This window comes from Solea senegalensis, linkage group LG7 (assembly GCF_019176455.1).
Source record: "Solea senegalensis isolate Sse05_10M linkage group LG7, IFAPA_SoseM_1, whole genome shotgun sequence".
NCBI classification, from domain to species: Eukaryota; Metazoa; Chordata; class Actinopteri; order Pleuronectiformes; family Soleidae; genus Solea; species Solea senegalensis.
Window position 1 is genome coordinate 6,357,327 of NC_058027.1, and position 16,472 is coordinate 6,373,798.

The following is a 16,472-nucleotide window of genomic DNA, read 5'->3' on the forward strand; positions in this document are numbered from 1 at the left end:
GGAGAGGCTGAAGTAGTTGGGCTTATAAAAACATAATGGGCTTGTCTGCTTTGATAAACTGAGGACGTGTATAGAATGCACCCTCCCTCACACCCTCAAACACACACACACACACACATACCCCGCACACATTAAGAGAGGAAAGTGCAGAGAACAAAGTAAGGAAGAATAAAGTAGCCAAGTGTAAGTTGGGATTGTGATTCAGGCATGTCAAGAGCTCGGTCGTTAATGCAAATAACTGCAGCTCGGAAAACAGACTCATGGTCTTTTCATTTCTTTTCAAGTGTGTCAGGCTTTTCCAACATATTTCATTTCCCATGCAGTCAAGTTTTACCAATGAGGGCTCACCTTGTTCCAGAGGCGGCGGTTTCACTCCAGTAGCTTTTAACTTGAGGGCCTCCTTTGCAGACATGTCGCAGCAGGAGCCTTTGTTGGTGTCCTGGTCGCTGTCAGCCTGGTCGCTGTCACCATGACCGCTGTCTCTGAGGCTTGCTCGCTCGGGGTCTTTGAACGTTGAACTACTGAACAAATCACCACAACAAAATAATAGTATAAGTACACAGTGTAGGGTGTTTATCAGACCTGTTATTAACATCCTTTCTCAGTGATCAGATCCCATGTGGAAAGAACTAAGTACAACAGTTCACATCTGGGAATAAAACGCATCCTGGATGTGTTTCTCATGACGACATGACATTGACTCCAGCTTCCTCTGCCCTGTATTCAAATAAACACAAACACATTCTGGAGCATTCGGACCTGGACTTAGAGCAATCTGCACGACGTATCACTCAGAACGGATGTTAATACCAAGTATAAGCATGGTTGTACAGTATTACGACATCACAGACCTTTCCTGAATGCTCAGATACAGTTTATTTACAATGTGATGAAATACTTCTTTTTTTTTTAAAGTGGCCAAAGGGTTTTGTGTGTGACTATATTCTAAGTAATATGGCAAACAAGTCCAGTGCCCACTTTTCAACCCTAATTAAATGCACATGCCCTTCCTCTCTGTGTCACAACTTGGTGTAATTATTTGTCGGCGTAGTTAATGTTGGTAATGTATTGCGTTGGTTCTATTGGAGAAAAGAAAACAAAGGTCTGAGATGTGGTGACGGTTATGGATCCAAACACTTACCTTTGAACAAACTGTTGTCTGCTACCCATATAATTAGGCTCAGTGGGGAAATTGTCCGTCTGTGGAGAGGAGAGAGAGAAAACAAAATTTGTTGTTGGCTCTACAGAAATGAATCCTGCAGTGAAACAAGATCTGGTGAGATATGATTAATTGGAGGTTGGAGGGTGTCGGGGTATCAGAGAGAGGTAGAGGCAAGCAGAACACTCGGAGGACGCAGTTTCTATATTGTGTAGGTTTGGATTTCATTAAGAAGCAGGCTAATTACCCATTCAAATGGAACATGGAGCGCTGCACATCAAAACTGTCAGACATCCTGTAATCAATAACCACGAGAGTCAAGTAAACATCTAGTAACCACACCACTGCAAGAGATGCACTACATGTAATATAAAATTTACTATTTACTCCCTGGTGCTCAATGATTTTTTCTTGTTTTTTTTTTTAAAATTCAAGTGAAAATGAGGCTTCTTCTGTTTGTGTCAAACTATGGCGCGCTATTTGTTACGGTGTAACTCGATCTTACACTGGAGGCTTCATGGTATGTGGTTGAGTGAAAAAAAGAGACACACACAAATGTCACATTCTCACAGGTCAAAGGACCAATTTCATCTTCTTTTAAAGCAGTTGTTTTGATAAATAGGAACGTGTTTAATCAGCATTCAATCCCATGTCAAATGGTCACGTGGCTTTTTTACCGACTTCTGCTGGAACGCAAGACCCAGGTGAATGTGCCCATTTCTTTTCCGTCTGCTTCATTTTTGGCAGCAATGCTAATTCCTGCATCAAGTTCTGTGGAACATTAGGTAACATTCCTCTTCCGGCTGTTAGCCTAGGAGCTAGCAAGGAATGATTTTAGTGAGCCGTAGTTTTAACAACCCTGGAAATTGCTCAATATTTGTTTTTTTTATTTATTTATCTAACTTAATTGCATTGGCACCTTAAAACCGTTCCGAGTTTGAACGATGATGCAGAAGTGAAAAAATAAATAAACGAAAACAGGGCAGAACAACCCCTGGCAATAAGAATTGAATTAGCAGGTTCACTGAGGTTCAAGAATCCCAGTTATACCCACTTACTTTAGCGTGAGAGGGTCTAAAGGAAAATCTTGCATATTCACACACAGGATGACAAAATACACTAGTATAATAAATCACTTCTACAAATCCTATACTTCATGAACTGTATAATCACTCTGCGATCCTCAGCAAATGCATGCAGCAGTGTATTACAGACCGGATCAATCACATTGGCACGACGAGAAGTGTCTCTCTCCAGGACCGTTTCCCTCCTATTAATTATATCCAACAATAGTGAAGGATTTTTTTCAAACATGGGGATTGATATTAAAAGGTCATGAAGATTCAAACAGGCTCTCTAGCGCTTACAGAAATACATGTTAAGTTCAGCATCGATGAAAAAAAGTCATAACAAAGGGCAATTACATGTATGGACTACACAGTAAGAACACAGGCAGAATGTCAAGAGGTGGGCTGAGAGCTGAGTGTGGGAGAGGAGGTGGGAGGGGGAGAATGGAGCAGTCAGGGGGCGTGGTCTGATAGTGAAATCTGACACCGATGAGGGACAACAAGCCTCGTTCTGATCAGACAAGCGTGACAAAAAGAGTGTACCAAAACATGCCAATCCCAAAAATCTAATATAGGAGAGATAGAAACGAGAAATAACTTACATACTGCGTTAGTAGTCTTCAACATATTCATCATAGTACACAATTCATTTCCCTATGTAGCACACAACTGTCTGCCTTCAACTGTGAGCAGTGAAATGTCATGTTTAGTGGGTAATGCTTCCTCATGCTCAGGCTTTTCACATGCACAGCTTGACTCATAGTCAATATAGTACTTCAATGTCATCTGTGCCCTGTGGTGGCTCGGGTGTGTGAAGGTCAGACAAGCCACCGCAGTACTTTGACGTTCAATGCTTTTGCCAGCACCTTTATCTCCACCTAAACATTCAACTCCCCATTCAGCCTTCACCAAGATTAAAAGGAACCACCCACAGAATACTGTATATCAAAGACTGTATTCTGACCACAGAGTACGAAAAGAATGAATTTTTTAAATCGTTTGGCATTGAGATGGTAACAGCTTGAGTTTTTCAAAGAGGAAAAAAAAGATATGAGAGGAAGGGGTGGGAGTCTTGATATTGATGTACCCCTTGAATGCTTTTATGACCAGGGACTCATCCTTGGACACATCTTTCAATCAACTCGGCTGTGTTAGCATTGAATCTAATCTGGATGAAAGGAGAGTAGCATATCCACACAGCATACACTTTTTTAATGTGCCACAATAGGGAGATGCATCTTTTGTCATGACTTGTCATGATCATTGTCTTCATCGTCTTTTTTGACAAAAACAAGCGTATGCCACTAACCGGAGTGGAAAGTGTTGTGCTACTGGGAGCATGTGTGGTCTAAATGCAAGGTCTTCACTGTCTCATGAAGTGGAAGTGCTCTTGCTCATCTGTAAATGCACCACTGCACATGGGTGCATGACAACATTTAACCTATGCAAGAACCATAACTCCTTTTTGTAGCCTCAAGATTTGCAATGTCACCGGCTCCATGTTGAGGTTTTGCAAATGTAAATTCAAATAAGTCACCTGCAAAGAGGCTCCTACTGGACAATAGCTGTCAAACACACTGGTGTCCAATTGATGTGCTGAACATATAAAAAAAATATTATTATTATTGTTATGAATCAAGAAAAAAAGTGTTGCCATAGACCTTCCTTCAAAAGAAATCTGCAACCAGGAGCCACCCCTGGTGGCTTATCAATATATTTTTATTTTTTATATGCAGTCTATTGGACGCAGGCCTTTATTGAATATAACCACTGAATCGATAAAGCTGCATTTGTAGCTTTTTATCTTTTTTTATAACCAAAATGAGAGTAAAAAAAATGTCATACTTAAATGTCCTATTTACTATATATCTCTCTCCAAGCCAATAAAAAGCACATTATCCTACTTCATAGCAACCTCTTTCCTGCCAATTAGAATCAAGGCTGGTCTTTAGCCTTCATCTCTTCCTGTCTGTCTATGCCGCCCAGCCCTCTCACTACAATGGGCCACTTTCCAATGAATGGATCAATAATGGGCCAATATGAGCTGCTTTGTACTTAGCCAGTCGGAGCCCACAATGAATACAGGCTAATTTGAGACAGAGTGATAAGTACTGGCTCAATGTCCACTATATTTATTATAATTATTACTAGACGCTGTATTCTATGGTACATTCATTCATTCATTTAGCAGCAAAACAAGATTTTCGGATCAGAGACTTTTGCTTCTTCCTTTATAATTTTCCCTTGTGGAGCTTTTTCAAATCAACTGAACCAAACTGCAGCATCTGTATATCTGGCATTGTATTTTTTTTTTTTTTTTTTCATTGAAAGAGCGACTTGCTTTTTTGTGCTAAAAAATGAGGTGTTGACTTAAAAGTTCCGGAGCATCATTGAAGCTATTGAACACAAGATGAATCCAGGGGGGTCGGGGTCAAGTTTTGTGTAGATTTTTGCAGGGGCCAGTTTGGTTGTGAATGAGAATTGCAAAGGCATGTTTTTGAACCGTGTTGAAGGATGTCTTGAATCTAGTCCACCCAGCATGGCCACAAAGGTCAGAGCGATACCGGAGTAAAGTGAGGCTGAGTGAGTGCCAAAAGTTGCATTCTATTCTGTATTCCCATTGAGGCCCCGGTACTGACCGCGGAGACAGCAGGCCGATTGAGACAAATGGGAAGAGCATATTGGAGCTCTATTCTGCTCTCAGGTCTTGTTGGTGCATTTTGGGATTTTTACAGGGTGTGTGTGTGTGTGTGTGTATCTACATGTGTGTTTGAGATTTTAGATGGGGTTGGCGAACAAGGACAAATTGCAGCTTCTCTTTCACACCTGGTTGGACGGATCGCTTTTATTCACAGAAACACAGAGTACACGCCCTCCCTCTACCTGACTAGGTATGATACATGCGTTTGTCCTTTACTGTCTTCCAAAAACACACACACAGCACTCAGCATTGGGGATATATGCCTGCAAGTGTGTGAATGTGTGTGTTTCATCATGTCAGAGGGTGTGAGCTGCTCCAAAATCCGCCGTAACCTTGTCAGTACAAGCCAAAAAGATCACAACTGCAATTTTTAATTTGAAAAACCTCGCTTCTGTAGTGTATCTATGTGTGTGTGTGTGTGTGTGTGTGTGTGTGTGTGTGTGTGTGTGTGATGTTACCGCCAAGGGAGCTCAGGTTTATTATTCTTGGAAAACTGTCAAAGTTGCTCATGGAACAGCCAAATATGAAGAGAAATTTAGGTTAGATGAAAGACAAAATGTGGGGGGTGCAGCAAAAGCTGGAATTTAATATAAAACTGAAAAAACTGAGCGGATGATAAAATAAGTGAGGCAGAGAAATGCAACAATAATTAGACTGCATTGATTAGCCAGTGGCTGACAAGCAATTGTAAGTGATCAAATCTAATTAGCCGCTGCTATACGTCTTCCTGGAGATAACATACCAATCAATCAATGGGCTTAAGTGAACTTAAAGCCATCACTGTCCACTGCCTTCTCAGTATCTTCCAAATAATTTAGAAGAGGTCGAGTCCAAATGAAATTTAGACAAGTAAGAAAGTGCTGCTGATGCAGGTAAATGGAGATGAAACCAGGTCTCGTCCACACACGGACAGCTCGCTAATGATTCTGGAGTGTACTTAAGGAGACTTTAAAAGAAGTCATCTCAGACGTTTGTTTGAAAGACGACGTTAGATTTCCAGCTGACACAGCTCTTTTCTTTTGCACAGACTGTAGGTAGGTTATGCAGTTATCATATGCAGTCAGACTATTTGCAGTACAGAGAATTACCAGTGAGGGAACATTCACACCTGGTCTGCTGGATTATTCATCTGAACTGCACAGCTTCTGCTATGCTCCTTCAGCTCTGCCAGTGTCAGTGGGAGATCTTACAGTCTGTGCGTTTCCTTTTTGCTTTCTTTCACAAAGTGACAACAGGATATATGGCACTGCAAGCCTGTTCTTCCAAATAAATTCAATAAAAAAATGCTGGCTTTTATTCCTCCAGCTCCAAACACATGCTAAACCCCGACCTTAAACCATGATGCAAAAAGTATTCATCAACATTTATTCGTGAATTAAATTGTAAATAAAATTGTATTGCAAAAAAAAGGGGCGATAGAAATACATTTGTTTCCCTGCTCCTGTTAGTATTGAGTTCACATGCAGTACTGACCGATTTCATGTGCTATTTGCAGGGCAGACCATAACAGATAAAGCCTTGCAGGAGAGATTTGTGCTACAGGATTTGCTATAGTGAATCACCTGGATGAGCTCTGTCGATTTTCCTCAACAGCACAATGTTTGTCCCAGGATGATATGAGTCACACTGAGCTGACACTGCATGTGACTTATATTTAAAGTTCGAGGTTTGTTTGATATAACATGGTGAAAACCTTACACAAACAGATTTGATGTATGCACAACTAAACGGTCGTTCACATGCAGCGTCTGCAAGCAAAGCAGTTTCACTGAATGAATTAACACGATTAAGAAGAAGAACTAAGATTCAAATAAAAGCCAAGACAATGGATTAGCAGCACCGCATTTTACCCTCGCAACAGCTTTGCAGCTCGATGAGTTGTGTGGAAAAAAAAGTCAGTGCATCCTCTCCTTCACCAACTGATTCAGGAGCTTCATCGATTTATAGATGCAAGAAATGTTAATTGCATAACTGTCCAGCGGTTCGCTTGACAGCCTTCAAACTTGGCAGGTGACTTACTCAGGGTGCAGCGCTGATATTAACGGTGTTTGGATAAGAAAATGCAAGGAACGTCTGTATGTCAGTGACCATTCAAACACACAAAAACATGCATGTATTGAACAGGCACTGCACTAGTTTGAATGAGGGAACATTCATGGCTTATTTCAGAGTGAACAAAGGCCACTTTGACCTTCTTTGGTCCAAGTATGAAAAGATGTTTAAAGTGCTTTGAAAAAGCTTTTTTTTTTTTCCTATTATGACACGAACACACCTAGACCAACATTGTGTCGCAATGCCATCACTCATTTATGCACATGTCTTAAGTTATAGTAACGTGCTTGCCCTTAAAGCATATCTAAACCCCATCTTCCAAGGCTAAGTCAGTAAGTAAGTGGGCTGAGAGCTGAGTGAGAAGAGGAGGACGGAGGGAGAGTGGGGAGCAGTGCAGGGGGCGGTATCTGCTAGTGAAAACTGACAGTGGTTAGACAAGCCTCTCAATTACTCACCCAGACTTCCAGCTGCATTTATAAAAGGGGGAGGAGTCTGGGACAACAAGCCTCACGCTGATGAGAGAAGAAGGTGACAACAGCTTCAGTTCCAGTGACGTTAGCAAGGACTAAGGAAGGACACGTCCCCATCAATATTTGGAGAAAGCTAGATTGTCCCTTCTAATATTAGAGACAGGACAAGTGTATTATGTGTGCGCAATGCTGTGAGAGGAGACGAGAGGGAAAGTGAACATCAGTGAACGCATTACAGCGGAGCAGGTGAGGTGCTGGTCTGACAACATAGTGGGGACTTTTTAGGGCAGTCAGTCCTAAAAAGACCTTAAGCACACAGGTATATCTTTTTGACTTATGTAAATCACCATAAAAAACGAACAAACTACGTAATCGGCCAACATGATCACAAGCCCGGCCCTTCAGGGCCCGAGGAAGGTGGCGGAAAATCCAGTTTCAGGCTCAGACAGAGATTCTAAACTACAGCCAAGGGATTTTTTTTTAAAATGTCTGCAGGCTAATACCTTAACAGGGTAATACCTTAATTCTATACCTATAACATGTGCTTTGAAATAGTTTGTACTGTTTGGGTCCCCCAAATCAAATTTAGCTAAGGGTCCCATAAAGTCTTGGGCCGGTGCTGACTGTAGTTATTAATCGTTTGTCCCAGCCTGAAATGTCACTAATTTGAAATAGAGATTACAATATTTTATTCCATTTTTTTTTTCTTTTTCTTGGCTGATTTTTCCCATCCAACAGATTAGTAATAACAAATGATCAGCAAAATTAAAACATGTACAATCTAATCGTATTTAAATAAACTTCAATACTGCAAATCTAATACGAGCCCAGCTGAATACAGTCGCCCACATCTACGTGTGTTAGTGTCACCACTGCCTTGAAATAGAGGGGTTTTTTTTGTTTGTTTTTGATTCATAAAATAAATAGTTTATCACAAAGCGGGTGAGTCAGACAGCTCTAACCCAACTCAATGGTTTCATCTTGTTAATCATGGCCTGGAATAATTTAAAATTCATTAGAACTGCATTCTTTTTTTAAAATTTTTTTGTACTCATGTCCATTTGATGGGAACAGGGGGCTTTTTTGTCCCTCATTACACAGCGCTGAGTAGCACTTTGAAGGCTTTTATGTGCAGTTGTATAATCCACATGGCCTTTTCCTTGCACATTCACTAAACCAGCAAAGACACAATATTCATAATTAATATGCAGCCACTCATAATTATTGCCTATTATCTTTGGTTGACCATTCACTGTCATTACTGATGTCTGTTAGGTCAGGCTTCATCACCACAGACGAGACAACAACACTACTTCAAAGTCAGGCTGCAACAATACATTTCTTTGCTCCATATAACAAATAAATCATTTAAAGTGAATCATTTTGGTTTGTTGACCAAACAAGACATTTGAGAACATCGTGATCTTGACGTTTGGGAAACACTGATCAATATTTTCTGACATACTTTGGACCAAACAAGGGAAAATAAGCGCCAGATGAATTGATTATAAAACTAATCTTTAGTTGCAGTCCTCACTTGGATGAAAACATTATAGAGAGTTTGTTGTATGTAGGACTGCAACGAATAATCAGTTGCTAAATTAATCACCAATTATTTTGATACTTGATGAATCAGTTTGAGTGTTGTTGTTGTTGTCTGCTCCATATAACAAAGAGATAATTAAAAGTGAGTCATTTTGCTTTGTGGACAAAACAAGACATTTGAGAACATCATAATTTTGAGGCTTTGGGAAACAGCAATCGATCATTTCTGAGATTCTGTGGACCAAACAATTACTGGATTAATTCAGAAGTAATCGATTGGTGAATCAAGTCTAAAAATAATCATTATGCAGAGAGTTTGTTCTATGAAAGCAACAAATGTTCGACTATTAATCGATTGATAAATTGTCAACTGTTTTAATAGTAGATGAATCAGTTTGAGTGTTATTTTAATAATCATTAAGTTATCAGAGTTTTTCAGCTTGTTTATTTGCTCCATATCACAAAGAAATCAAGTGATCAGTATTTTCTGACATTTTAAGTACTTGATTAATCAGGAAATGAATCGTTAGTTGCAGTCCTACTTCAAAACAGACTTTCCTTCAACCAGCATGGTTTCTATCACTTCATTATTTTTTTCTGTCTGTCTGGAAATACTGCTTTAATGAGTTTAATAAGTGTTCTCAAACACAAGGAGCATGGATATTGCTGCATTTGACTTGAGTAACAGAGTAACAGTGAGGATTTTTCAATATCTCCAAGTGGTTCTTTTTGTGTCGCGCACGTTCATCCTCTGTAATAATGTTTGTCATTTAATCTTGGAGACTCAATGATGTTAAAAGACCATGAAAAGAAAACTCTGAGGGGGAGAGAGAGAGAGCGAGAGAGAAAAATCAACTGCAAGTTTGAGGGATGGTCAACAAAGCGTTGTTAGACTCTGTTCTTATGCCTGTCATTATCATCTAGAGGCTCAATTCAGGTAGAAAATGAATAAATAAAAACTCTCCTGAGAGGGTGCACATCATTGAACTTGAACACAAGCACAAACAGATCTTACAGTATGTCCTTTTTTATGGAGCATAAAAATGAAATGATGGGCAAAATCAAATCCTGCATTTACAAAATGACTCCCGATAATAAACACAAAGTAATACAGAATAATCTGTTTACCACAAATTTTACATAATACATTTAATAACCTGTTTTTTCGTTGTTGTTTTTGGATGTGTGCAGTTGATTTGTTAATGGGATGATTAATCTGTTATTCTATGAATCACCCTGTATATGATGTTGACCAACATTCCCTTGAGTAAACATTACAAAGAGCCGACAACACTGGAAACACAACTGAGGCAAGTCAGCACGTATTTTGTTTTTGCTAAATACAGTCGAGGTAAATCAAACCAATTTGACTGTGACCCATTTTATGATGCAATTGTTGCCTGAAATCACATTAGGTAAATTAAACGAGTTTTACATTTGTCAGTTTTTCATTTTCAACGAGAGAACAGTGGTTACATGGAAACAAGACTTACTACTAAATGTGTGTTTTGGATTTGCATGCAATCATTGGGGATGGCACTTTATTATCCCATGTTAGGAGTGGGATATATGTATATATATAGAGAGAGATATCATATCATGATATAGGTATCTGAGATGTATTTTCCTGGTTTAAAAGGCTGTTGAGTTATATAAATATATTGATTAAAAAATACATGGACTCAGCAAAATGATATTTAAAAAAAAAAAAAAGTTGTTTTCATTTTAAGCCAAATTATTTGTGTTGTAGCAGAGATTGACCATATTTATAGTCAATTTAATTGTTTATTAACACGTGTAAAAATCCTTCATTTAACATTCGAAAGACAAAGAAATAAAGCAGGTATTATCTGAAATGAGTTAATAAATGGCAAACATTTTATTTTAGAGTGTATCTACAGTGTATTGTCACTCTACTTTGAGAAGCACAAACAAAATAAAACTTGTGCAGCTTTATATCCCTATACATTTTGTATATTATATTATATTATATATTATTGATAGGCTATATTGCCCAGACTTACACAAATATTGCAGTATAATGAGGCAGTGGCACTGGCCTTCACTTCACCAAAAATATCATTAAACAGGACATTTTTAAATCAATGGAAAAAGAACATCTGGCCAGAACAGAGTGTGACTGCACCTTACTTTGGAAAAAGCATCTGAAAAGGTCAAAAAGCACTCCTTTCTCAAAAATTCAGCCTTTGTGTTATGAAATTGTTATCTTCAATATTACTTTTTTTTGTATTTAGGATTCACACAACACTCATTCACATACAGTACATTCAGGCTACACTGACAAAAAAAAAGTAATTCAGTATCAGGGGCTGTCACAAAATCGGTCTCCAGAGTGAGAAAATCTCAAAACGCTACACTTTGTGTTTTCGTGTACACAATCCATATGCTACTTTGGGAAAACAATGATGTCATAATCCCACCATGCCTGTGCTTCAATTTGTTGTCACTCACCTTCACCGTCGCCTTCCTGCTTCTTGTGTTTGGAGATTATTTCGTCTGTTGCCTTTATAATAACTATTATTTTCTTTCCTTAGTCACCCTGACCTGATTCTTCATTCTGTCTCACTCTCTGTGATTGTATTCACTGTATGAAGAGATTTTTCTGAAATGATGCTGTGTTTACAGAAAACTTTTTCAAATGACAAAGAAAAACACTGTTTGTTGCATTTCCTTGTGGATAGGGCCTCAGTTGCCATCAGAGAATAATGCTTTGAAAAGGAAGGGGGGAGCATGGGGCGACACAAGAATGTGCAATCGGCCTGCTATGAACACAGTCCACATCTGTGGCAGTTTAGCCCCTAGGGTAAATGGAGCTAGTGGCATATGTATATGTATATATATATATATATATATATATATATATATATCCAACACCCAAAAGCCCCTAACACAGCAGTTTGCCATATCTCCTAAAATAGCAGTGTTGTTTTCCCCTCCCTACTTGAGACACTTTGTGATGACACCTTCACCCAGCTGGTCTAGGTAGGTGTATGTACAGCGGGGAGCAGTCTGATTATTGAAAAAAAATAAAAATAAATACTTAGATGTCACAGACAGGATTAAATTGGAATTTACTTGATGTTAAATTATACATACACATTTGAGACCATGGGGAAATGAGTAAAAAACAAAAGAGGGCGTGGTAAAACCTGCGTTGTAACACATTGCTCGATCAACTGAATACTGAAAGTACAGATACCCAACATAATGTGCCACTGGGTCATTCCGTTCCATACGCCTAAACCAATAAACTGGTTGAACATCACATCACAAAATCAAAAAAAGGATTTTGATTTCTGTTTCTCTCCTTGGGTTCCAGTGAAATATTTTGTATTACTAAATGCTAATTGAAGTAAATATTTTATTTTATTTTTTTTTTAATAATGCATTAAGGTGCCATTATATGAACGTAATCAAATAAAAAAATGAAGTACGTAAAGATTCCCACCCCTTTATGTGATCCTGGAGTGTAAGCCTCTACTCATTCAGCACTTTTTCATCAGCAGCGACAACAGGTTTGACACTGAAGTCTCGCGTCAGCGCTGACCTCCTCTCACCCTCATTAGTCCAAAGACAACTCGGCCCAGAATCAAAAGCTACAGTACAGACGTAACAGAGGTGAAGTCAGGCACAAACACAGCCACACATAACAAGCACCCAGTTGTGCTATTCTTATAAAGCGAGAAGCCTGCAAACGAGACTTTTACAACAATACTTCAGACAACATGGTTACATCAGCCAACGGGTTGGTTCAGTCTGGATTTTTCCTCCATGACATTGTTTTAAAACTGGGAAGAACCATTAAAAACTGACGCTGCATCATGATTTTACTGTATATTAAAAATGTGGGAAGGACTTTACATGACATTACAACAATAATATGTGGTGATGATTATGCGACGCAGAGGAAATACAGTCTCTATGATCAAGTAACAGATTGGTAATAGCAATGGAATAATGTATAATAGAGTATCTGAGACTTCCTCAGGGCACCAGTGTGTGCAGTTTTTTGACATTTGTTTTTGATAAGAAATACCAGAAATATTTGGTTCAATAGCAAATTAATCATTTAGCAACTAAACAGGCACATATAGAACAGGTACGGCACTAATAATGAAGATTTTGAAATGCTGATGGGTGGATTTTGTTACATTTAGACAAAAGCAACTGTTCCCGGTTGTTATTTAAAGCTAAGCTATGAAAAAAACTGTTCAGATTAGTGGAGAGAGGCATCAATCAAGAAAGCAAATAGGGGTAATTTCCATGTCAAGTTTCATAAATAAACATTTCCCTCTGTTTGAGCTACAATGTCTTTATGAATCGAAGGGATTTACGAAAAAAAAACAATTACCTCAGGATGGAACAAAAACAATCAAATAAACTGCAATACAAAAATGCATTCATAAAATAAGCAGAGCCAAAGTCTGTATCCTTCAGAGTGTGGAGTCGTATCTAAATAAGTATGCTCATCATTTACCGAGCCAGCATTTCACTTAGGTGCTTGAAGCATTCAATGATACAAATGAAATGCAGGCAATTAGTTTCCAGGCAGCTAAAAGCACAAATGTTTACTGTGGTTTAAATGATATTATTAAACCCTCTCATCTAGTACAAGAATCGGATTTGACTAAGGAAACTGGGATTTAAGTGAATACTTGCTGAAACAAAGAAACCACAAAATGTTTTTTTTTTAAAAAAAACAGACTCCAAGAGCTTGTGGATAAAATGCCAGGACAGAATGATTCCATTTCAGTTAATGAAGGACGAGCTGATGTGCAGATGAGAGGATTTTAAATACTTCTCCAGAAGCTCAGAGCAAAAGCCAACAGACACAGACATACACACATCTGATACCAATACATGCATACAATGCACATATGGGGTTCTGCCTCTCTACAGCTCCACACACACAGCAGATGGACTATGTATAGTTTCACTCCAAGGTGACCTATCCACGGTATATGTATCAGGTCAGTGGTGGTGATGAGGTAAATGCATGAAGGAGGGGCTGGGGAAAAGGAGGAATGGAAGACAGGGAGGATACCGTCCATTGAGAAAAGGCTTTAGGCTAATGCTCTGTTGTCAAAGTGTTGGAGGCCAGTTCTTCACAGTCTCTTTTAAGTGCATCTTTGGTGCATTAAGAATCTGTCAGAGCAGCTTTAGCATGAATCAGCTGGCCCGCGGATGAAACAATCGCACATAATCTCGCGCTCCAAACCCTGCTGACCTTCTTCTCTTCAAATGCAGAGATAAACCTCAGTCGGTTAAAGACACAGACACACACACACACACGCAAGTGCCTGGATCAGGTAATTATAATTTAGCTGACCCCACCCCCCACTGTAGTATATCTCAGCAGTCCCTCCCACAGCAACACCCATGTCCCTCAACACCTGGGACTACAACGACAGCATGTCAACATGACCTCAAAGAGGACACATTTCAGACAGTGTGTGTGTGTGTGTTCCAATCTGGAAATAACGGTGAGAAGAGAGGAGAGGAAAACGGAGAAGAGAGGAGGGCAGAATACACACGTTCTATTCATCATCTCAGCAGCGTTGAGAGTGTATAAATAGCGAGATCGGCTCCGAGTTATCATTGAGCCAGCGCTTCCATCGCGGCGCTTCATTTATTAAGACTGTGCACAGATCAATACAGCAGACATATACACTCGGTACTGTTGAAAAGATAATCTCATCATTATGAATTTGGCTTGGGTCGTCAGTAACATGAGCAATTGCAATGCTTATCTGAGATGACAAGAGCGGCGAGAAAGACAGGGAATCTGAAAAGGGGAAGACAGTCAGAGCAAGAATTGGGGAAGTGTGGCAAAAGAGAGAAGGAAAGAGAGAAGTAACACTAGACAACGCTCAGGGAGTGATACATAACAAAATACAGTGCTTCAGCACCAAACACCGCATAAATCAATAAGATACGAAGCAAACCAGCAATTGATCTGAATGTTACAGGGGCCCAGAATTATTTCACTCTAAGACAGAAACCCAGTGAGGGTCCAATTGAGTACATCTGTAGGAAAAAAAAAAAGGAAAAAGATGAGACTGGCCAAATACACCATTTTCAATATGCCATTAGTACACAGCGTTGCTCCAGCTACCCTGAAGAGCAGACACGGTGAAAAACGTTTGACGACAAATCTTGTGTGCCCGCCATTTAGTGGGCCTTTTGTTTAGGCAATAACGTCCCAGAGTGCCGACTCATTTCTCCTCTGTTGCCACAAACATACAACGGCCAAGGCAAAAACACGGTGGATGTCGATTCCCTTCAGACACACACAGGGCTTTAGATGAGGGTGTCGGACTTCAAATACAGTGGAAGTGAGAGCAGAGGAGGCAGTGGGATGTCTGCTGGCAGAGACCTGGACCTTCTCGGGCTTCATCCACACAACTACTTTTTTCATTTCATAATATAGGATTTTTTTTTTAGACGAACAACGTCAAACTGAATCTGAAAGTAAATGTTTAAAAGGAGCTTTTTGTTAACCGCCGATCGGTAAGTTGCAGCAGATAAGAACCAATAAGTCCTACATCATTCCCAAAGTGTATCTGCTGTCACATCTGTACATATACTACAGAGACCCTCACAGATTTCCAACAAAAGTAAATAAGATATGTAACCAAAATCAAAATTGCAAAGCAAAGATCCAACTACGGAACAACAACTGTGGTTGAAGAATACGTGTGAAGACAACCATTTTGCAGCAGCTTGATTTGACATGTAGTTGGGTGAAATTAGAGAAAATGCCATGGCATTCAGGTGGTATGTACCTCCGATCAATTAATCGCATTACTGATGAAGCTGAAGAGGTGCTGAACTGTGGCAGGCAAGGACGAGGGGAGAGAAAGAGAGAGAGAGATATTCAGGGAGCAGGGGATAAATCACTCCTCTTATACTAATGAGATAGAAGGTGAGAGCAGATTCACATAACTCACTGTTGGTACTACAGCACATGTCTGGGGGCAGTGGAGGAAGATGTGGCGGGAAATAAAAGCTCTTTAGGTTGGGTCGGTGCCAAAACACAACAGAGTGAGTTCCACTTTGTTTGACTTTGAAAGTGTTTGATTTACAGCGAAGAGACCCAGCTGCTGCCAGCTGAAAGAATGCATCAGTGAGGCTGTCTACGGGCCTTATATATGCAGCCTACTGTTGGTGTGCAGCTCAGTGTGCATTACTGTGAGGTCACTCTTATCTGTATCTATCTATTGCTGCAGCTCGAGCCCCCCGCTGATCTAAATGTTAAGTCTAAAGACCCCAGGAGGGATCTGAGGATACTCAAGGGGCGAGCAGCCCCCTCAGGGAAGCCCAATTCAATCTAAGGGAACCAGCAAGACCGGCGCTTCAGAGCACAGCTGGGTGGTAGCCCAGGTGCATGCGTGCCCGTGCATGTACACACACAGGCACAGTGGCTGAATCATAGATTCCTCCACTGAGAAGGCTAT

The 16,472-nt window shown here is 39.8% G+C and overlaps 1 protein-coding gene across 3 annotated transcripts in view; it reads right to left on the minus strand.

Annotated features, from left to right (window-relative positions):
- pcdh17 (protocadherin 17) overlaps nucleotides 1–16,472 on the minus strand; it is a 68,543-nt gene that overhangs the window by 42,125 nt on the left and 9,946 nt on the right. For 2 of the 3 annotated variants that reach the window (XM_044030091.1, XM_044030089.1), the window contains exons 3-4: nucleotides 1,142–1,200; nucleotides 349–521 (exon numbers count right to left, since the gene is read on the minus strand). In XM_044030091.1, the coding sequence (XP_043886026.1) occupies nucleotides 349–521; nucleotides 1,142–1,200 (232 nt within the window). The remainder of the gene's footprint in view (nucleotides 1–348; nucleotides 522–1,141; nucleotides 1,201–16,472) is intronic. The other variant, XM_044030090.1, reaches the window with a different exon arrangement.